Source organism: Eleginops maclovinus, chromosome 2 (assembly GCF_036324505.1).
Source record: "Eleginops maclovinus isolate JMC-PN-2008 ecotype Puerto Natales chromosome 2, JC_Emac_rtc_rv5, whole genome shotgun sequence".
Classification (NCBI taxonomy): Eukaryota; Metazoa; Chordata; class Actinopteri; order Perciformes; family Eleginopidae; genus Eleginops; species Eleginops maclovinus.
The window spans coordinates 9,640,626-9,664,708 of NC_086350.1; the positions used below are offsets into that span (position 1 = coordinate 9,640,626).

A 24,083-nucleotide genomic window follows, 5' to 3' on the forward strand; every position below is an offset into this window, starting at 1 on the left:
TGTATAGAGTGTTTAGGATACACATTTCCAAAGAGCTTTGTGATTACACTGATTGTGTACCACAAACAAATCCCCATGCTGCTGTTTTATTTTATTTTCCTCTACTCAGTCATATTTTGTTGAAGTTATTCTGTGGAAAGGTAATTTGGTTTGTGCCCTGAATATTATTGGATTAGTTGGTTCCCTAATTTTCTCCAGGATCAGACAGAGAAATAAAGATTAATCTCAAAGTAAGGGATGAGTCAAGAAAATTATTAATTGGCGGTGTCCTTGTCTGGTCAGGTGGAGGACAGGACGACTCGTCTGCAGACAGACAGAGTGGAGTGTAGAGAGGAGCTGCATTTAACTAATACCTGACCTTTGCCTGCTTCCACTTAAGAGCATGGTCTACAGCTGAGGCCCATGAGAGTCCTGATAAATAAACAGCACAGCTGACTGACTTTGTGTTTACATGTGACAGAAGGGGCGGCCAGGAGAGTTAAAACTCTGAAACGGTACATTATATGGATGTTTATCCCTCAGGGTAAAATACATTCAACCTCCCATCCATTTTTCTACCCATTCTTTGGAAATAAAAAATGTTTCTTCCTGTTTTAGAGCTGCAATATCAACTATCCTTTTGCGATCAAACTAATAGTCGTTTTGTGCTTTACAGTATCATTTCAGAAAAAAGTGAAAGATGCAGCTTAGTGTTTTGTAAGCCAAGGATGAAGTCCTCAAATGTCATGTGTTGTCTAAAACTCCTTAGATAATCAGTTTACTCGGTGTAAGGAAACTTGCACATTTGAGACTTTTTTTCTTAAACAAATCACTCAAAATAATTGAGAACTACAATCTGTTTTATCTTTAGAGTAACTGCTTTTATGCACCTGGCACTATTGACTGCAGTAAGTATTGGCATATTCTTTTTTTCCCCCAGGAAGTAAATGTCCTTCACAACTTCCCACAGTCCCACAGTGTTGTGATGACTGTTTTCAGTTTTCTCAGCCTGCTGGCAACAAGCCTAAGTAATCCAGTCCTTCAAATTAAGCAAATATTACACTTATGCACATAAACATCAAAACCCTGCTTTCTTGAGGCAAAGATAAGATGCTTAATATATGTATAAAGCCATATGATTATTATATGCCGGAGACATTTAATGCTTTTAAACTGCCTGGGATCTTGAATGTGAAGTGAGATGAAGCACAGCTGGAGAATTTTAGACTCTAGGCTTAGAGGGCCGTCTAACATGATAAGTTGAAGAGGTGGGATGTCTGTGAGGAAGCTGATATCAACACCTAAGCGTCCCCAAGGTCTACTGAGGTGTTGAGTATGACGAGTTGATCTGCAGCTCCTCTTCACGGATATCAAAAGGAGATATATTGTATTGTTCTGGATGAGGAAATACAGTTAAGGCAGCCCATTATCAGTAATTATATGTGGCGGCCTTGACCAAGAACCCCGATTCTTCTTTTGTTACAGGAAACATTCTCTTTCATTAGATTTTTTTCACTGGAACAAATAGGATCTGATGCACTTTCATGTCGCCTTGTTGACAAGATATATTACATAACAAACCTAGCAGAGTGTGCAAGATTCCCCCCTTCTTCATGCACAACAATCGAACACCCATTTGGTTGCTGCAGGTTGGGGGTGGAAGAAGAACGCTGTTTGTTTGACAGGTTTGAGTGTGGGCGAAGACAAAGTACATATGCCTCCTACCAGCCCCCTTCTTGAAGCCCATATTGTCATGTTCATTTCTCAAACACCGCACACCACATGTCCACGCGTTTGTGTCTGTAGGCTAAAATTGTTATTGAAAATATACTATAAATGGAAATAAGGAGTGAAAATATTTTCCAACCATGATTTCATTCTACAAGCATGTCGATAGATGTTGTTGAAACAATTTGTATGCATGTTACACCATCTACATTTGGCCCATTTCTGTCTTTTAGAGGAGCCCTGCACTCCTCACAATACATTTAAAAAGTACAACCAGGAGAACAGGTCATCTATCCTGCCTCTCTTCTACAGCAGAGGAGTGTCTCTCTCTGGAAGGTATCCATGCAGGACAGATATTGAATTTGACCACACTGCATATACGTATATATATATAAAAACATTGAATAAATGTCTTCTCCCTCATAATATGCCCACACATGTCTTCTCACACCAGGCTATCAGCCTCCTACCCATTTCTATATCACAGATTGCCCCTGCCTGCCACTTTATCTGTAACATCCACCCACTGCAATCATGGCTCTGTCTCAAATGTCACCTTTTCATTTATATGTCCGGTGTCCTTATAAACATAGGTGGATGTCATAAAAATGCATGTAGGCGGAAATGGCCACTAAAACATGACAACAGACCTGATCTTGAATGTTCTCCAATAGCCTTTATTGGGTTAGTCCCATGAAAGAGATAGTTAATATACAATGAGACCCAACTGTGGTGTTGAAAAAGGAATGTTTAAATTAAACTTTGTGTGAATTGCTAGAAGTGGACTTCCTTGGACATTTCCGAGGCCATAATCTGAATTACAGCCAGAAGTCACTTTTTTGTACGCAGATAAAAGATAAAGCTAAAGACATGAAGCCACTAATGTTCCGGGTCACCTTCGTTCAAGCCTTAGCAGTCATATTAACTTGCCATCTTTTTTTGCAGGATTTTACACAAACATCAGTAAGTTTGCCTGAATGGATAACCTCTCATTCTGAGCAGAGTCACTGCAAAGTTCTTTCAGATAAAAAGTAAATATGATGCTGACAACATCAACATGTCACATAGGACTTTATAAAAGTAGCCTAAATCAGAATACAACATTACTGATTCAGTGCTACAGCTTCTGGTCAGGGTGTCAAAATAGATCAGACTCACACGGTAGAAGAACAAGTAGAATTGGTTATAAACCTACAGTTTCAATGCACAGGGGGCTGTGTGATGTTTTCTTTGTAGAACTGTGTGAGTTACTACAAAAGCTGTGTTTCATGATTGTGTGCTACTCTTTCCTGCCAACCTCTGAGGACCTTTCGCCTCCAACACCTTTCATTTCGCTCCTGCCGGCAAATCCTCACAGGTCCTTTCCCCAACACTAATTCAGCACCTCTGCTTGACGCTGAGGAGCTTGTTTTATTAGCACCTACATGAGTATCCCTGATGCTGTTACAAAAGCAATTAAAGAGAAATAACCCTGTTTCTGCCACTTGGGCTCTGAAGACAGACGTTTGAAATATATAGCTGTTAAACTGTTACTGCTGTGCGATAATATTAAAGGATTTATGTTGAAGTACAGGGCAGATATTAAGGAAGCAGCAGCAGCATATTGTCCCGACTGTTCATTGGAAGAGGTGGACACAGAAGAGGAGACAAAGGGAGGACAGAGACAGCATGTGGTTTATGAAGTCATGAAGACAGTCATTTAGGGTTTACATCACGTCAAAACTGACTTTTCTATCAGCTCAGCCTTTTGTAAAGTTATTTTCTTTTAATTCCTCTGTGGGCCTCCGACATTTATTTAATATGCAATATGAAAAGTTCAGATGGGAAGTAATTCATAGAACCAATAAGTGATAGACATCTGAGACGTGATAAAGGGCCTCAAATATGCCCTGCTTTGTACAAAAACTGGTTTTGACTGGTTCCATTTTTAGAAAAGCATTGCATTTTATAAGCTATTTAGATAAATGCAGTAAAGTACAGAATTCATGCAGTCACGGAGGGAAAGAGTACTGAACCCCTTGGGTATTAATAAAACTGCATAGTTTGATCATAGTAAATGATCAAACTATGCAGAACATATTAGGGGCTTCACATTTAAGTGCATGAACAAGGTTTGCTCTAGAAGTGGAAAAACAATCGGACCTTATGTGCAAACTTTGACAACCAACAACACATTTGGCAACTACTTGGCCCTTAAACTAAGCTACAATCTTCCTCGGATAAGCTTTACAACAATAAAAACCCAGAAAACTATAGACAAATACAGAAAATAAACAAAAGAACAATGAATCACAAATGAAACAGGCCGTGTATTTACCAGCATAATAAAGCAGCACAATGACAGCCAACACTGAGATGATGAAAACGCAGTAAACTTCAGCTACAGCCCACAGAAAACCCACATTCAAGCAAAACGATAGCCTGCAGAGCTTTTACACGTTTCTGGTCCACTAAGATTGTTGTTACTCACCTGTTTGAATGTCATTATTTCTGTATCGATCACCTCGACGGCCTCCTCAGTCTGCTCCTGGTAAAACTTCTCTGCTCGTTAGTTTTGCTCCATATGCTCAGCCTCCATGTCGCTCTGCGCAGCTCAAAATCAAAGTGTTCATCTGGATCAGGCTCGAGGGTCTTATGTCACAAACAATCATCACATGAATTTTAGCTTGAAGAATTTAAACTACACCCAGGGTGCACCTAGTCACCTGTGCATCTTGGGTGTGTTTGATTTGTGTCACCGAGCATGTTGGCCGGGTGGTGCTTTCAATTAGTGGCTCACAAAGTTACCCAAGAAAAAGTACAGAAATATTAAATGCAAAAATAAAATTAAAGAATTAAACGAACAAAAAAATATTCATTTAGCAGAATAACTCCTTTCAAAGTGTCTATTACTATAAAATATTATAATATAAATTATAATTATAACATCATATTCTACACAATGGTTATCACCTTGTAGAATAAAAGATGATGTGTTTGTTGTTCAATGTAAAAAGGAACTGGTTAGTATAAAAGGATGTTTATGCTGTTGTTATAATCACCTGCAAATTAACTGTTAAAAAGTAAGTAAAAGTACAATATCTTTCTCTGGATGGAGTATGAAGTTGCATGTAAAATAGATATGGTCAAGTAAATCACAAATGAAGTGAAGAAAGTAAAAGAAAGCTACTTAAGTACACTGTGCTACTTGAGTAAATGTATTGAATTACATCTCACTAGATATTTTGAATGTAGATATTATAAATATGTGATAGAGGTACGTTTAGTTCAGTGAAATAAAATAGTTCTGTCTTTGGATCTGGAGTTTCTGTGTTGTCTTTGGTCAGTGTGCTCTGCATGTATTACGGTAGACAGAATCCAATGTGCGCCGTTGTGTGAGCCTGGGTTATTACGGTAGTGTGTAGCTGTGGATTGTTTGCTGCTCCGGGTTTGTGAAGAAAAGCACGGAGCGCTGCGATGATCCGCCACACTATCTGCCCTGCTCACTGAAATAACAGCTCAATACCCTCTGGAGCAAACTCTGCACATCACTCCTCTTTCTACTGTAAGTTACACACGTTATCTGTGCTTTTAAATACATGTACTGATGTCTTGCCCATGAATTTCCTTTAAATTTCACTTTTAGGATGTTTTCAAGCCATGTCTTCTATCTGTCAACGTCTTGGGAGAGTTGAGTGCTAGATTAAACAGAAGTCATTTTTGTTGCGTGAGTGGAAGAGTTTATCGTATTTCTGTGAGAAAGATATTGATTTCATCTGGCTGTTGTTTTGTTGTTTTATGAGTTTATGTGATGTGTTGGTAAAATGAAAAAAAGCTGGAAAGCGAAGTTACGCGTGGTGGAGAGGTCTGTTAAAAAGCCGTTGCAAAGATATAGATCACCTTTTTTTGCTTTAGTTTCACTGGCATGTAACATAGAGGAACATGCTTACATTCAATGGAGGAGAACCCCCCTAATGTTTAATAATGTACTAGTAATTTATTTATTTTTACGTTTTATTAAGCTTCATATCCGTATACGGCAGAGCTCCTACACCCCACTCTGTTACAGTGAAGTTATTTAGTAGCAAAGGTTAATGTTTGTTAGTAAATAGCTACCTGATTAATTATTCAAAATAACAGAACTGAGCTTTTCCTTATTTTGACAGAGAGTTCCTTAATATTTGAAAGTGGTTTAACCGGTGTGGTGAGCAAGTGAGAGCCAAAATGTCTGGGGCTTTCAGTGGTAGAAAATTGCAGCAGCAGCACATGATCACAAGAGGGGAGACATATGTGTTCAGGTTACACTGTACTTAACAGAGTTAAGATGTTTATATAGATTAAGCTTTGTCTTGTTTCTTATCTGGTTTTATTTTTTATCTATAACTTTTTTTCTTCATCGCTCTCTGGATTCTTGAGCTGCTGCAACAAGTGATTTCCCCTTTAGGCGATCAATAATGTTCTTATCTTGTCTTAAAAATGAAAGGAGTTTGTCTCAGTTTACACAGTTTGGATGTATGCTTTCCTCCTAACATTGTAATTGAGATTAAGTGCAATGATCAAATTGGACTGAGTGAGTTGTAAGCTGCTTTTGTTTGGGATAGAAAGATCTTTTGGTGTAAGAGTTTGCTCGACACCAAATAGTTTGAGTTAGTGTTTGGTGTGTCAAGACTTGTTCATAGTGAGCTCAAGCATTGCTGCAGCACTGACATGTTGTTTTGTTGTCCGGCAGTGAAATGAGCTAAGCCTCATGATGATCCGTCTGCAGGGAAAGTCTCAATCTTATTTACTATGACGATTCTTCTTTGGATGACTGAAATATAAGCAAATGTTATGTTCCTACATCCAACTGCTTAATTTGGGGAGTGTTTTCGAAGGAAGGATTGACTTGCCCAGGTTTCGTCATCCTTTTTCAACATTTGAACACACAACAAAAGCTAACCCAAGATGCTGGTTTGGGTTAAACAGAAGCTCATAACATTAGGGAAGAGTTGTGGTGGCTTTGACATTACCTGTTTCTAAACATGGCAAAAATGTTCATGTTGAACAAGTAGGGCTGTTATTCCCCCTCAACAAGACAACATGTTTAACTTTCTATTTTTATGAATCGGGCTTTCTGTAATTTCCATTTCATCAGGATGTAATCAAGATGTCTTAAATGTTCTGTGGGCAGGGGGAAGGAATCTAATCGGCCAAAAAAAACACAAGAGACGCTTTACGTGCGCATGGCGACAATGTTTTCTGTTTTAAAAAAATGAATAAAAAAGTGTACAGCAGCAGCTTTTTGAACATTACTGTCGCTGTGCTAATGTAGCCATCAGCAGTTTTAAACCATAGAAATAAAACCGTTAGATATTTTCACTCTGAATACTACCTCAGAAGTGGCTTTGGTGAAAAGGTCATGTCTGGCCTGATGATGACCTTTAGGACCTTTGTCTTTTCTCCATGAACACTTGTGACTGCAGGATATTGTCACCTCAGCCAACCCTCAAGTTGCCAGTTTCTCCCACTAATGAATGTCCTTCAAAACAGCAGCACAGCTTTCTGTGCCACATAGAGGGGCTAGGGCTGAATGATTTTGGATTACATTTTTTTAATTGTGATTGTTTTGACTGATTACAATTTCAATCATCAAATCAAAGGAAATGATCATTTTTGTATCATCCTTTCAACTTTTGTATGAAAGCATATTTAAATAGGCCTAATCATGTATAAAAAATAAAGCATTACATCATCATCTTCCTATTTAAGGGCTGTGGTTTATTTGTTCAAAGAGTATTTTCCACAAAACTGCGTTAAACTCAGCACCTTACCAGACCAGATACAGATTTAACTTGGTCTCAATGGAGTTGTGTAGGGAAATTATCCTTGGAGAGTTGAACAGCAGCGTATACATATGGTTTTGTGTCTCTGTGTGTAGTCTTTCTGCAGAGGCACAGAGGCAGGCGGCGCTGGCTATAGCCCTGGGCAGTCCCACAGGTCCTTCACACACTCCTGGCATGCTGCATGCTGGGACGCCGAAATGGATGTTGACGTCTTTTTTTTTGTTTTAACTTCAGAGTGATGAATTAACGCTTTGTTTTACAGCACAGTCCTACAATACAGGAAAAACAAGTATTATATTAGATAATAATAAAGGGTTTTTTGCTTTGTTTTTGCTGCACATGAACATTTGCAGATCCTTAAAAGTGTGAGCGTGGTATTTGTACCGCCTGAGGCATTTGTTCCTGGTGGATCTGAAACAGTAGCACAAAGTGGTGTTTCTCTAAACAGTGGCTGAAAGGATATTTGCCTAGAAACCAAGTCTTTAATACTACATTTTTAATACTCAAGAGAATGGGGGAGTTTGTGTATTTTTAACAATCACAGCTTTCAACATGGATCCCTTCAGATGGTAATTGTCGCCTTAGATGTTTTCCTAAAACAACCATAAAAATGATTTACTTCACAAAATGGTGGTTAGCTATATTTAGTTTCCTCTTTCCGCACTGACTTCTGGTCTGTCTCCAGGGACTCCTGTGTTCCAGAGAGATATTTCTGCCAATGAGGATTGCTTTCTTCCTGGCATCTTTGCTTTTAATTTCCTCTTGCCTGGTGTGACACTGGGTTTACTATAGGCTCTAATAATGGGACGACAGCAGATGTGACTCTGTTTATTTCCAGTGGACAAGATTAGAGAAGCTAAGACCATATGTTGCTTTTCAGACTTTGCGGTTTTATGGCTGTGATAGGCTGCTCATCTCATTGATTACATCTAAGGGAAGACAGAAAAGCAATTGCATTGTTGAGTGGTGTCAAAACACTGTGGACTGTGTGTATTTGGCAAGTAATTTCCCCTAGGCTCTTTACAGCTCTCCGCTTGAACTCTCATTTTGGATTCATTATCTTTGATAATCCCTTTACTTCATATTGAAATGTTGTTCTACATGGGGGGCTATGTTTTTATTTGGCTTAATTGCATCCTATAAACACATGTTAAACAAGAAGAGAGACATGTTTCATTTTAATACCTATGCTTTAATTTTTAATTGACACGTACATTTTAGGTGGCCTCGCAGGACCTTTGGAAGAGCGGAGTAGCAGCAGCGGCATCGTCTTCTTCATTTGGGGTTAGGGGCTCTGCTAAGGTGCAATCACCACAACTTATCATATCTGCTTTCAGTAAGTACAAGTTTAGTTTCTGTTTCTCTGATTTATGATAGTAATTGGTGGTAAAAGGCCTGAAAATGAGGATTATACCAGGCGGGCTGTGCTGTGTGGAGGCTTGTTGTTTGTATATGTATTCATGAGCACAGAGGAGCATTGTGAATGTTTTAGCTGTGTGTGTGTTTCCTCTTTGAGTTGTTTTGTTCCGAATATGGTTTCACATTTCCCTCAGGCTATTTGGACAAAGTCACCTTTCAGTTCTCCACTGCAGCACTCATGCATCACGCCTAATGTTGATGGTTAGCTGACCTCAGAAACCTTATGCTGGAAGGACTCTCCTAAAATATGATTTAGTATTTCAGCTGGTAAATCTTAAGAGATGAGAAGGCAGGTTTATCTCTCCACAGGTTCTCATGTATTGCCTCAGAGCCATCGCTATGCAGGAGGCTTAATACTTATCCTACAGGCGTTTTTCTTTTTTACTTTTGCTCTCTGGTTTTCTTTATAAGAGCAGCAGCTCATCACTGAGCTGTTGGTTTCTACTTAACTGACAACTGTTGCTAGTGTTCTGCATTATTGATCACATAATGTGCCGGGTTCATCTCCAGGTTGCTTCACTTGAGTAGTTTCTCAGTGATTGTAATGGAAAACTGATGATTAAAGAATGACGATGATGTGTAATTATATATTTTTAAAAGCTGCAACTACTTTCATGTGTGTTTGAGTAATGGTTTGTCTAGAAAAGAAAATAGCGAACAATTCCTAACCCTAGACCCAACATTGTTATTTAATCAATTTGATACTAGACTAAGGCAAATATTTAGCTGAAGCCAGTGGATTTTTGGCACTAAAGCTTGACCGATTATTTAAATATTTGCAGACTATTATCAATTAGATCAATGGATTACGAGTTCCCGAAGTTCCACAAATATCCAGAGAAGCAGACACAATGTTTGTCTAAACGGTCAAATATGGTTGGAAAATAAATTCAGTAGCAGCTATTTGTCATGACCATAGTCCAAGTCAGCAGAAGTATAACAGGGTTTCATAAGGGAGGAGCCACCAAGGCCTCACATTCAATGAGTGAGAATTCATAATCAGATGAGATTAGTTTGATTATTTGATTTGTCGGATTCATCTAAGCGTGTGATTGATCCATCACCCTGCATGACAGCCTTACTGGTCACAATAAGGTGCTGATGTGTTGGTTAGCTTCATAAATGCTGATTGATTTTCCTGCATACTTCTTCAAGCCAAGGCAGATTGACTGTATCTTAAATCCTTAGGTCGGGGTAATAAGTCAATATAATAGATGGTCTTAATACGATCATCTTGTGGTGTTGCAATAATGCATATGAATGATTCTTAGCAAATTGCATATAAAGCCAAACTGATTGATTATATTTTTGTTGGCTTTAAATTAAGTTGTATTATTAAATTAAACTAGTAAGTTGTTTTGCTTAGCTCATGCAGCGAGGAAATAAAAAACATTAAACATGCATTTGTTTTTTATATTTCTTTTCCCACAATGCTTTTCACAGCTATTTTTCCCAGCCTTAATAGAGTTTTAAAACTGCTGGTGTTTTATTTGGATAATTGCTAATTCTGATGGGATTTCTGCCATTAATGAGGCAGTGAAGCGCGCAACTCCATGCTCTTGAGAGGTTTAATTTTCATCTAAATGGATTAAAATCATGCAGTCACAAACAGGCTTTTGCCAAGGGAATAAATTGCCGGTTATAGGGACAGGAGATAAATGCAACCTTTTCCCCCGATCCGTTATTTAGCTCATCATGCTTGATCATCAGCCATCGTGGGGAGGCATTGATTTGCCACTGGCTAAGGTTCATTCCCTCATGTGTTTCTGTGTAAACTCAGCTGAGCCCCCATGGCATTTGTAGTGCTCTGTTCAAACCTGATTAGCAAGCTGCGTGGGTGTATTCACATTTATCCAGAGGCAGCTTTTGCATATGAGAAGGTGAGTGAAAATATGTCTGTGACAAATATGTTACATTTTTGTTCGATGTAAGTTGAATTTCTCAAAGTCGAACCAATGGAATTATTCAGATCAAACAACAAGTTCATGAAACAAAAACACATTTTTCAACTATAGTTTTATTCACTGGTCGTGGCCGTACTTTTCTTACTTTTTTCTCTGTGTAGAATAGAAAAGCAATCCAATTAGCTGCAGGACTTCACAGATTGCTGCTGCTGCTGCTGTGGGCTGTTGAGCAAATTCTGCTCACGACTTTAGTGACAAGCTGTCTGACCTTTTTCCAGTAAACTAATAAGGCTTGAATGCATTTGGGGGGAAAAACATCAAACGCCTCACACACACACACACACACACACACACACACACACACACACACACACACACACACACACACACACACATACATACATACACAGTGCAGACAGAGTTTGGGAGTTGCTTTGAAGAAACTTTACCCACTGACGAACAAAGACTATACTTAGTAGGTCTGCGTACTTGTAGAGTGGACCTAGTCTGCTGCTCCTGGTGAGCTGCATGCCCCTAAATCCCCTCCTGAACAAAGACACAAAACTAGGAAGAGATGTAATGAAGGACATTTTGTTGCCTGTCAGTGTCATTTGATTGGCACTTGAATGACGTGAAGTTAAGAGGAACTTCGTGATTTCAATTGAATGCCTCGTATTTTCTACAGACAATAGGAAGGTTAAACTTTTGTAACGTGACGTTTCAAATATTGATTTTCTTTCACAGAGAACCTTTCATTATTTGCACTCTTGTCTGCAGTGTGGGAGAATGAAGGACAAACCAGTCATAGAGACTGAATAGTAATAAGATTGGTATGTGCCTGTGTTGGTTTGCCTGAAGCTGTGTGTGTTGCACTGTTTGTTGAAGGTGCTCCTCTTACTGATGGGGCAGAATTGATTTTAGTGTTTCTGTCATTTCTTCAGATCTGAGGCACACTGACAATGACAGATGCATGTAATGCTGAAATGAGATTCTTTTGCCTGTTTTTAAGACAGACAGATAACTATTAGCTTGGAGGATATAAGGATAGAATAGGCCTCATGAGAGAAGACGTTCTAACATTGACCTACAACAAAAAGTTTTGTATTCAATATTCAATCAACCTATAAAGCTAACTTGAGTCATAATTAAAGCTACATATCACCAACCAAATTGTATCTGTAATATTATATCTGTCTGACTGTGTGTCTGTCTCAACATGGCCCCAAACAAGGAATATTTCCTTATTTACATCTAACATATTTTAATAAAGTAAAAAAAAAAAAAGGTTTTTATTTCCCAAACTAAGAGCATGAAGATATTATTTATAGACACATGCGGTTGAGATATAAACATGCAATAAAGCAGTGTGTGGCATTGCTGCACTACTCGTTTGTATCAAAAAGAAAGACTAAAAGCTTTTTTTTCGGGATTGTTGCTCGGTTTTCTGAACCACTGTGTCGCAAGTGGAGAACAAGCTCTATACTATCACAGAAGATTCAGTTGAACCAGCCAAAGTCATTACTCACTTTACTTTGCGGCTAAAGTCAGAGCAATAAAGTACTTCCATGATAATTGCAATCCTATTTGTTCCCTTTTCTTCACTGCTCTTCTAGTGTGAGCTGTTAAAAAGGGTGATTTATCACACTGGCCGACCGGCAAATAAAATGTCAACATCCTTAATTATGGATGCTTTTAGCTGGAATGCACTACTTTGAATTTCAGTCAACAAAAAGTTAAGTGACTGGGAACTTTTAAACTCTGAAATGCATTAAATTCATACCATTATTTATTTTCTAATGTGTCTGTGTTTATTATTTTGTTTTAATTTTGTGATTATATAATATTTATAGCACTATCTAGACTAATTAAATTATTGTTTTTGGACCATTCAGTACAATTAGAAAACGTTGGATTAGATACATGTTTTATGTACACAGATAGCACATAATTGTATTGAAAAGCAATAATATTAAGTTTAAATAAACTTTATTGGGCTCAACTAAATGTGATGGCTAACCTAATATAATAATATGGAACCTGTTGACATAATGTATTTAATCAAAGTCACTGTTTAAGTTTATTGTGTTATTAAGGATAGGTTACTAGGGCATTAGGGGTTAGGGTTGGGGTTATTTTAGGTTGTAATGTCACTGTATTATACATGATCTCTATCCAATTATAAATGTGTTAATAATATATATTGTAAATACTGTATGATTTAGTCTCGGCCCAATTCAAAGCTTTATAAAATGTATTACATTTAATAAAAAAATCTGAGTTGGAAATGGCGTAGACAAAGAGAGGAACCAAATGGCAGTGTTAGGTGGATCAATAGCCCTTGTCTAGCTTGTGAAAACATCTCCCTCTCTTCCTCTGTCTGTGTTTGTATATACGTCATCACTATAACATTAGAATGTAAACTGAAGCAGATTCTTAGTTGTGTTTACACAGTCACTCATCATGTAAAGAGTGAGTACACGTTGTTGCCCAAACTTCAAGTGTGTGACAACAAGATGGAAGTTGTTGCTCTTGGTCTAGTGAAAGGGAAAGCTTACCAGCATGATGTTGGCTGTTACTGTGAAACCCTCTTGTTGACTCCTTTATAGCCACTATGATGTGTGTTTACTGCTGTTTGAATTGTCATCTGAAATACGTGTTTGATCATCCATTGCTGTCATATTTCCTGGAGTGATGAGCACATGATTGCTCTTTCACATGTTCAGGAGAGAAAGTGTAATGATGTTACGAGATGGCAAAACAAACATGTAGGATATTTTAAAGATCTATTTTTGACCTTTACCTAACAATTACACCCACCTGAAGATATCCTTTAGTGACGCAGGTTAAGCCCTTTAAATGAGTACTCTCCGTCATCCAGCAGCGCTGCCTAGCAACCAGGTAGCGCTTCAACAGGCAAGACAAGCTGTGCAAGAAGGGAACAAGTGGAGGGCTGTCATATTGTGCCACACTTAGGGAATCAATAATCACTCCAATTAATATTGTCTTATCCTTCGCGGGTGAGACATGTTGAGTTTGACTATCAAAAGAGCATCGGTGGCTCATAGCAAAGTCTTTCACACTCATTTTTTTGCATTATTTCTGAATTAATTTCCATGCTCTTGCTGTTTACAATCAGGGGGCTCCAGGAGGTGATTTCATTTGCTTTAAAACTCACTCAATGACTGATGGAGTAAGTAATTGTCCCCAGCAGCCCTGTGGTTTCCCTAGGAACCCAGAAACATGTCTGTTCCACTTTTATAAATTGCACATTATCACACTCCCTATTTAGTACTACAGCATAATGTTCAACAAGGGCAGAAAAGTCGACAAATGTAAAAGTTTAGAATTATGGCATGGATGGAGCTTGATTACGGAGGTTTTGCTAACATATAATGTGAACCGCTTTGAATCATAGGAGTATCATTAATACATCATACACTCCAAATTGCAAAATGTGACGTTCTCTCCTTAATCTCTCAAAGTAAACTTACTGTAAGCTTCTGCATTTTTATTTTAAATAGTGTTTTTCATCCAATCCTCCTTGGAATGGGTTCAGAGAAAACTTCTCCAAATCATTTGTTAGTTTAAAAAACCAATATTTGGATCCTATTTCTAACCTCAAGGGCCCTAGGGATCTTTACAACAATGCTTTATATTGTTGAGTATGAAACTGAAAAGTGCCTCTTTTTATATCGCCATCATTTCAACTCTAATCTTGAACCACTTGCCTTATTTCCAAAATCACTCCATCACTAATCACCACCCGTGAAGTCTGCTTATCAAATCGCTTCCCAATTTCTTAAACAGTTTTTACCAACATCGACATCTACATACAAAACAACCCCATTACCATTATAATAATTCTGTTATTCTCACAAGCTCAATTAATTTCACAGCAGCACTCTAAAAGCTTCCACTGATTGCATGAATTGATTGACCAAATTGTTACCCACAAGTCAAATGGGCAACAGTTTTATAGTTCATAATCATCTTTTAGTGAAATATTATTCACTTAATCCACAAAGTGCAAAACAACCCTTTTTACTGTGATTGTGTTTAGTCTGGTGAAGGGTCTGTGGGTGGTGGTTACCCTTGACATGCTTAACAATCTCCTGAATTAATCCAGCAGTCTTGAGGGGGAAATAATTGGGTGCACAGAGTTTTATCCACTAATAATCTTGTTGTTGTGCGTCATTAAAACCTTCCCCATTAGATCATTTAATTGGTCTTGGCGAACAGTTACCCTGGACAACAAGTGTTGGATCTGGTATTTCCTGCTAACTGGGTCTTTACTTCACTTCATTCCTTCTGGCTTAACTCTGCAGACTCAGTACACTCAGTTACCAGTTTAATATGTATAAGGAATTTAAACAAATCTTGTCTAATACAAAAGTCCTCTAATAAATGATACTCTCATGAATGTTACAAATGGATTTAGCTTCATGTTCATTTTGGAAGTGGTGATGTTTGATCGAGGTGCCTTATACCAGCAGGTGTTTTTTTTTTTTGTTGCTCACCCCCATTCCTCTTTCTGCACAATACAATACAGGTCAACAGCACCTCATGCTATTCTCAGGAAAAACCATACAGTTGTATTTGTATGATGATGAAGTGTCAAAGCTCTTTGCAGTTTTGTAGAAAACACAACATCCTCTTTGAAGGTTCTGCAGCTTTGTTGTTTCACTACAGCAATGAAACATCTGCTTTCTAACCCGTGCAGTAAGTCAGCAGGATATGAGGAGAGTACGTACGCTTACATTGTCAATATTACCATGACAAAATGAAACTAGGAAGAATGTCGTTTCCAGAGCAGCAACAGCACTATTTACAACAACAAAGTCACTACTGCATTTAAACTCATCGATGTCTTACTGTAAATATAAAATGTCAGGAAAATAAATCCTTTAGAAATTTAGAAAGAATAAGGGACGCCCAAATCAGTCACTGTCAGTTCTTCATCATCCTCTGCAATCGGGATAATAGCATTTGTTATAATCATAGTGACAACAATGTGCAGCTGCAGAGGTGAGGAAATCAATAATAACCCTAATTATAAGTCACTGTGTAGCTAATTATAGTAATTATATATATATATATAAGTAGTTATAAATACTGGTGGTCTGCTATCTTGATGTCTTACAGTGCAGTAAAGACTGTGATTTGAAGCATTGTGCCACTGTTGTCGGTGTTTTATTTTAAAAGCGGCACCTCAGTTTGCTTTTCGTTGTGTTATGGATCCCTGCTGAGCTCTGATGGTTTTGTTCATTGGAGGAAACCGTTCACATCCCAGCTGCGTGTGTGCACTAAGTGTCAGCTCTGCTTTACCTCACATCGTCTTTGCTGCCTCTGCCTTGGCTTCACGTTGAGCCCACCATGTCAAGATGGCTCCATAGATAGAAAAAACCAACAATCCCTGGCAGAGCTCAGTGATTTGTACTACTAGCCCCCACTCCTCAATACCATAGATGGTAAACATAAATTGCCCCTCTTTCTTACGCACAATTAAATCATACTTTGAGTTCAAAGCCAAGAAAAGTGTCAAGTCAAACGACAATCCCTTGCTTTGTATCGTAATTATGATATTGACACAAATGAAATGACAAATAATGTTGGATGCATTATAGCTGAGTGCTGGACATTCATATATTCACATTACACAGAGCAAGTATTGGCTCCTACTGCTACCCAAGCCTATTACTGGAGAGTGTTGCATTACGGTTTGGTGTGTTACTAGGCTTGTGAGTGTTTTTATCTCCATGTACAGTGTGTCTAAAAGTGTTTAAGGGCACTAGCCTTGCAAAAATAATGTATAAGAGTCCTCTTCTTTTTTTTGTGTCAATCTATAAATGAGAGGTTGCAGGGCGCGGAGGGGGAGGGATGCAGGGCTGCCTCCCTCCACTGAGACACAGCTTGACCGCTGTTATATAAACTCAGTCGTTATACCTGCAGCTGAATTCATAAGACAGCACTTTAGAAAATGCACATTCTTAATCAGTATCTAATTCAATAAGAAGGGTAGTCATGTAGCATTCAATTATGATTCGAGCAATTTTGAAACTAGGTTTTTCAACAGATTTGCATTGTTAAAAATAAAAGGTGTAGTAACAGCTCAATAAAGTGACAATGACTCCTAGGATACTCGGCTTCTTATGTAAATGTGACTCCCAGAAGGTTTTCATTAAGCACACTCAAACATAATCAAGTCGGAGCAAGTTGACCAACAAGAGGGTAATTTCCCTTGCTGCTCATGGATGTAGTAACTGAATATTAGGAAGGGAAACCCTGAATCCCAGGACTCATTAGGACTAGTTCATCCCACAGTGGCTGTCCCCAGATGAACAGCATTAATCTCTTTGGCTCAGCACAATAATCCATTGACGGAAACTGAGGAGCAGTTCTCGCACAATGACTGCGTGTACAGATCTCCTCTGTGTTGTGTGGAGTACAGTTTCCAGGGTACGCATTGCGGGCCTGTTCTGAATCAAGATAAAAATTCACCGCCTCCTCTCCTTTGTTTATCACCAGCTGTCAGAAGAACTGCTCTCTGTGTCCATGGGTTTTCTCTGCCCTTTTGCCACAGCTAAACCTCATCTGTATTATCCAGCACATCAGAGCCTGCATCTGTTTGCCAGGGAAACCATTACTTTAGGTGATTTGAAGGAAATGATGTCAGATTTTCCACATTTGGATGTCTGGATACATCTACAGGTTCATTCCCTCCACTTGCACGATACAGTGGCGTGTGCAGATTGCTGTTTCCAGTGCCTGCCCTTGACCGAGCTGTACTGATGTCACGGTCAACTTAACGTGTCAATGTGTGATCACGCAGGCCCCATGAAAAAGAAAGACTTAAGACTTGTCATGTGTCATTAGGTTGTTGCTCGTGCATAAACTAAGGCGCTAAGGGCTTTGTCTCCTGTGTTTTTGGAACTGATCTAACAATTTATCAAGCAGACACCGATGGTTTCCACAGTAAGCCCTTAACAAGCTCATTTCCATTACAATCTAATTCTAATTGTGTCCTATTGGGTGGGATTGATGGTGAAATGTTTGGCCACATGTTCTGTTATTTTAATCCTGATATCTTGTCCACAGTATATCATTAAGAGGGGTGCATCAGCATTCAGTTTTGAATTAGTTGTCAACATTGTGACAATAAATGGACTTAATTGCAGCTCTGATAGAAGACAGCACCAAGGATCAGAAAACAATAAAGCTTTTATCTGTTACAGAAATAGTACGAACTTGAAAGCAGTGAGATTACACAATGCACTTCACAACGTTCTCTGAGCTGTTTGCTTTTCAGTTATGAATTGTGAGCAAATAAAATAATCAAAATGAGGTAAGGCTTTGGCTGTAGGCCCATAGCTTGGAACAGACCTCAATGCATGACACGTGGTCTGGGTAAACAAGGCCAATTCCACATTTCATGCTGCTCCTGTTCAAAACACGGTTGCCACCTTCGGTTCGGATCACAATTTTTCATAGGGCTGCAGAAGAGATCCTGAAGGAAGTGGTTGTTAATAATTTTGTCACTGTTGGGTAGGTTTCCAAGGTTGTTGTTGAAAGGCTGACTTAGGCTTTAAAGTGGAGTCCTGCAATTTCTAAGCTCCACTTGCCCCTTGGCACTTTTCAGTTATGTTGGATTGCATCAAGGAAAACTCGTGCCTCAGTCTTCCCCGGTCCAAAGGTCAGTCAATTATTCTGAGTGGGCTCATGAGACAGACGTTTCATGGAGCATGAACTGCTCACACTTGTTGCGGGAGTCTGATCAATAGAAGTGTTGTTTCTTTAATCTACTCCTGGCACTATATGTTGATGCTAAGATATCCCAAACATGCTGGTAAGGGGATTTAGAGGGTCCTGGGTAACGGTGGCTAACGTTATTATGGAAAAGAGGACGAGATGAGCAGGCTGAAGAAACGGCTTTCTTATTTTGAGTAACACATTCGTTCACAGTTGCTCCTCCACACCCACTCTGCTTTGTTCTTCTGATACAATTACTTTTTTCTTTCTCCTTCCTTACCGGAGATCTCTCAGGGAGTTTGCACCTTTCCCTCAAAATCTTCCTCCTATGTTAAGCAGCTTTTCGTTTTCATAGCACATGTCATAAAACCATGACAAAGGAATAGAAAGGGTACTGATTTCTGCTCATATTCTTGCTGCTTTTGGTTCATTCTTAACTCCACATCTGATATCCTCCAACACTCACACGGATCAATTGATATGTTCTTGGTGCTACGACGCTGTTCCCTCTCTCTCTGGGAGATAAATGCATCGATATTCTGCGAATACATGCACGATCACCGATCTCTGCAGACTGAATCAATAGCAGGCGGTCCAGCATATATCACTGGTCGTTCCCTTGAGGCTTCTTGAGTGTATTATGTGCATGTCATTATAACAAATGCAAAGCTTTGAGAAATCTGCAAATATACCTTCTTTATGTACCTTTTCTTTTTTCCTGGGTGTGTTTCAGATTTTAGTCAGGGTGTTTTAAATTCCCATTCAAAATTTTAAGTACAGAATAAGCATTCCCTTTTTAAACAATTACTCCATAAATAGCCGTGTCTTCTAGAAAAGTACCCCTATTATTATATATATCAAATTACCCCCTTGCACGGATTATTGGTGGAGTTCTTGTCTTGCTGAGATGAAAATTGTTCCGGAGGTATTTTCGGATGCTGGAGAAGTTGTAATTGCTATGTAATTTTCAAATGAGCAAATCTTAAATTAGGATCCGTCATTATTGCCATTACTCTGTTCTCTTAAGCAATGAATGAATGGTTGAATGGTTCCACAGATGCAGATAGGGTACTATTAGCACATTTGTAGATAGCTGTTTTCCCTTTCGCGGCACTATAATGTTTTGAGACTTTAAAAAAGGACATCCTCGCTCAATAATCGTAGTCTATATTCCAAGGTAAATATATTTAATGCATCAAAGAAGGAGACCTTTAAAGTAAAACACCTTTTCACACTTGTCTTTTCAATCTTGAAACTATCTTGGTACATTTTCTGTGTACTTTAACTCTGGGTTGCCTGAAAGTGGACTGCTGTCTCAGTTGGTCTGCTCTTGAATTCAGCTTCTCTTTATTCATCCTTTCCAGCACTCTCAATAATTCATTATTTAACTCACTTCGTGCATTATCCTCATCGTCAGCTTTGACTTTGCGTTCATCATCCAGGTTAGATAGTTCCTCTCGTTAAGTTTTTAAGCTGATAAGAAGCCCCTCATCAGGAAATGTTCTCTCCAGTTGACTGAACACAGATCAAAGTGTGTTCATCTTTCCTAAAATATCATTGCAACGAGGATGATATTGGAGACACTAGTGGCTGTCAGTAGAGACCCCGTAATCAAAGTTGGTTTCAATCATGAAAGATGCTTTCGGTAATTAGGAAGCGATTGGTTCATTGGCCGTTGCCAGGCAACTGCATCAGCATTACTCTGGCAAGTCAAGTAGCAATGGTACATTTCTAATGGAGAGACAAGCAATGCTCTTTTATGTGTCATTTTCCCACCATCTTATTCCTTGCATAATAACCGATTCTGTTGGAGCAGATAAACATTCAGGAGGCCATAACGCCAATTTTGCGTCATTTAGAGCGAGGTTATGCAATGCATGCTTCTTCTTAGCGTGTCAGACAAGCCCTGACATGTGGCTATGAAAGCTGGGAGGACAACTTGCCTGTTTCTCTGTGGATGGGGAGGTTGTAGAAAACCAGTAGCCGCTTGTATAAGGAAGGATTATGGAAGTAGAGATGAAGAATATATTTCATCCTTGGTATAGCAATTAGCCTGTTAAGTATTAGCTTTTAACAGACACTAGTGATTTTGACTGATTGGGGCTAAAACTCAGAGGAGCAGCTTCTCACCTAAGTTGAATAGCTTGTCCAGCTTAAAGGTTAGCCCACCTTAATGAGGCTGAGCCAGGATGGTTGCAAACTTCAGGGTTAACTCCTTTACTTGAATCAACAGGTGGCCAGCGAGACACAGGGAGCTTGGCTCGGGTTGTTGCATTTATTCACCAGCGTATAAACTGTGCACACACTGCAATGCCACGTTCACAGCTATAGCCTCACTGACTTCAGACACAGCAGGCCACCAAACTTTCAATACACTAGCGGAAACCATACAGAATAAAGTTATGCAAGGCAGGCCCACAGCTGACAACCCAGCAGCTATTTAAATTAATGCGGTTAAGACATACCGGGGAAGTGGCTGCCTGTGTCCATGACAATGCTTGCAACATCATGGCTGATAACTTTCCTGGCCAGGTCTACCGGGGACCCAGTTTCCTGTTTTGTGCTTACACTGCAGCTGGCAATTAATGATGGATAAATTCAGTCTGTCCATGGGTTATTGTTGCAGCTTGGCCGCTTGTGAGGCACTTTGATCACAGTCCCCTGCATGCAAAGCACTAATCGTGTCTTTTAACAGTTAATGATCGCTTAACAAGGGTCGGCAATCATTAAGAAAAAAATAGCATCCTTAATAGCAAATGAAAATGCAATCATCACATTGAAAAGGATGTAATAAATTAAGCAGATTGCAGAGAGTTGGCTTTTTTTCTGAATCTGATGGCAGTCTAATTGATCTGATAATGACACGTCATACTCAAACAAGCTGTCTGTGTCTAGCTCTGTGATGTATTATCACAGCAAACTTTGTGGAAAGAAGGTCCAAAGTTTTTCTTTGTTCTTTGCTCTGTCCTCTTCCTCTTCTTGGTGATAATTACAGTAAAGAGACAGTATGGTGGCTCCTGCTCTGTGTGGGAGTCCAACAGGAATCTTTGACAACAGCAGTCTGAACACATGCTGCGTAACCTTTACTGACCGCTCCTGGCCTACGTATGATTACCAAGACAAGGGAATGTTGTTGAGCCTTACTATTTGTATCACAGACAGATTAGCCCACTTTCTATTTCCCACCTGTTTGTTCCAGAAAAAAAACATTTCAAAGAAGGAAATGGGGGGATGAGGAGAACAATGTCACAGGAAGACCTTACAATGTAATGCTGTGCAGGTGTGGCTGCTGCATGTGTTTATTTGCATTGTGAGTTACTCTTCCTTATATTTGACTACATGAAGGAGAAGCAACAAATCATCACATTTAAAATACTGATATTGTCAACTCCTCTCTGACTGAGCTATCACCAAAATCGGAAATATGCCAAACCTGTGCCACTGGTTTCTTGTAATGAAACGCTGTACGTTTTTCAACCTGTTTATTTTAAAACTAGCTGTGCCGTAAATAAAACAACAGTGCTTATTTGCGTACTATATGGCTCTCACTGTGATGACACACTTCCTGATTGTTGGAAACTGAGCACTTTGTGACCTGGCAGCTCTGATTGTTGTTTGTTTTCCATTCCTCGGGACAACACACTCTGTTTGCAGTGAGTTCTCCTTTTTCCTGAGTCTTTCAATAACACTTCTAGAGTATTAGTTCATGGATTAGCCATCAGTTTTTCCATTGTTTGCATGTGCACACACATGTCTCGTCCCTCCAGTTGAACCAGAGTGGAGGTTACACTATTGAGTCATTGATGATCCCTTTGATTTGATTTTTGTTTGTCCCCCTTAAATCCACATGCTCTCATTAATGTTGATCAATAGGACCAAAGCTCTGTATCCTGATATCCCAGTTAGCAAACCCCATAGGCAGAACATTAACGAAAAATGAATGTCTATGATTGTGATTTACAGTCATTTTTCATTTCTATGCATCTAAGAAATGATTCTCTGAATGCATAGATCAAAAATGTTTTAAATGTTGTTAATAATGGGACAGTCTTTAACAAATTGAAAGAAGTGAACCATACTGGATGACTATTACTTCTAAATAGCTGCAACATTCAAGACTTTATTGTAAAATGGTTGTCTGATTAAAAAAAAAAGGATAGGCATTTTTTTTTATTTCTGAAGCAAATGTTATATTAATTAAAAAGCTATCAAAGCTGACTGGCTGTGCAACAGTGAAGCTTTGGTGTTTTTTAATCACAGCAGCATGTGGGGATAAAAAACGTTATGCTGAGAGCTTAAACTGGGAACTGTGCCAAACTACAGAAAATGAAAGAAAATGGATGATGATATCATAGTCGAAATAAACCCCATGGCGTATTCCTTTCAAATGCGACGTAAATGTCACACGTTGTCGGTGGAACTGGATCAATATGGACGGAGAGACACTCAGAAAGAAGCTATCTATACACTTGTCAGTGATGTGTGTGTGACAGCAGCAATAACCTGTTTCTATCAGATCCATTGGCTTTTTGCTGAGGCACCTGTGACTGCTGACCTCCCAGCAGACCCAGAGGATGTCTGCCTCCTGCCTCCAATCTGACTTGAGAGCAAGGTTTAATAGGTTGCCTCTATTTGCTAGACCTGTCTTGTGAAATTGTGTTATATAAGTATGGTCCTCAAAGGGAATACTGTTAGATTGGTAGATAGCCCTTCCTGCCTGTGCTGTAAATAGGTATCTCCTTCAAAAGAGGGAATAATATCAGAGAGACAAAAAATTATGTTTTCCATTTCTTTCCTATTTTTCTCTTTCTTTATATTATTTATTTCCCCCAACAGTACTGCCTCACACACTGCTTACCTTCTGAATTATTCCAATAATGTTCCTCTTTACTTTCTTTTTTTGTCAGGTGTGTGCACCATGTCGTCTAAACCTCACCCTCCTCTGATGAAGAAGCACAGTCAGACTGACCTCATAAGCCGCCTGAAGAGCCGGAAGATACTCGGAGTCGGTGGTGAGGACGATGATGGTGAAGTGCACCGCTCAAAGGTCAGATTAAGTTATAGTATTTGGAGTTCATGTCATTTTATTCAACATGGGCGGTAAGGCAGAGGACAAAAGCAAATATGCGTTTCATTAGTATAACCAGCACCTTAGTTATACTTGCAGGCACATGTGTTAAACCACGGATGATATTGCAGCAGAAATGGCCCTCGATCACAGATGCATTCATTAACCCTGAGCAGAGCTATGGATTACTTTTTAAAAGCCACAAATGGTTGCTAATTGGCTGATCGTTCTCATAGTGTCCCGTTGTGTGCATTTGCTCCTCATGCTTCAGTGAATCTAGATCACGTATCCCATGAGCTCCACTGAGATGTGACTGACTCCCCTGAGAGATTCCCTTGCCTTATGCCTCTCATGTAGTATATTCCTGCCTCGCATGTATTTACCCACTCATATACACAGTGCACAGTGCTGTGTTTACCACAACACAATGGCCTAATG

General features: G+C 39.1%; 1 protein-coding gene across 2 annotated transcripts in view; it reads left to right on the forward strand.

The window, feature by feature from the left end:
* Positions 1–5,123: 5,123 nt before the first annotated feature.
* The window catches only part of LOC134882742 (tumor protein p53-inducible protein 11-like), a 29,674-nt gene continuing 10,714 nt past the window's right edge, over positions 5,124–24,083 (forward strand). The window contains exons 1-3 of one of the 2 annotated variants that reach the window (XM_063910655.1): positions 5,124–5,251; positions 8,730–8,844; positions 23,485–23,624. In XM_063910655.1, the coding sequence (XP_063766725.1) occupies positions 23,496–23,624 (129 nt within the window). In that variant the 5' untranslated portion in view covers positions 5,124–5,251; positions 8,730–8,844; positions 23,485–23,495. The remainder of the gene's footprint in view (positions 5,252–8,729; positions 8,845–23,484; positions 23,625–24,083) is intronic. The other variant, XM_063910663.1, reaches the window with a different exon arrangement.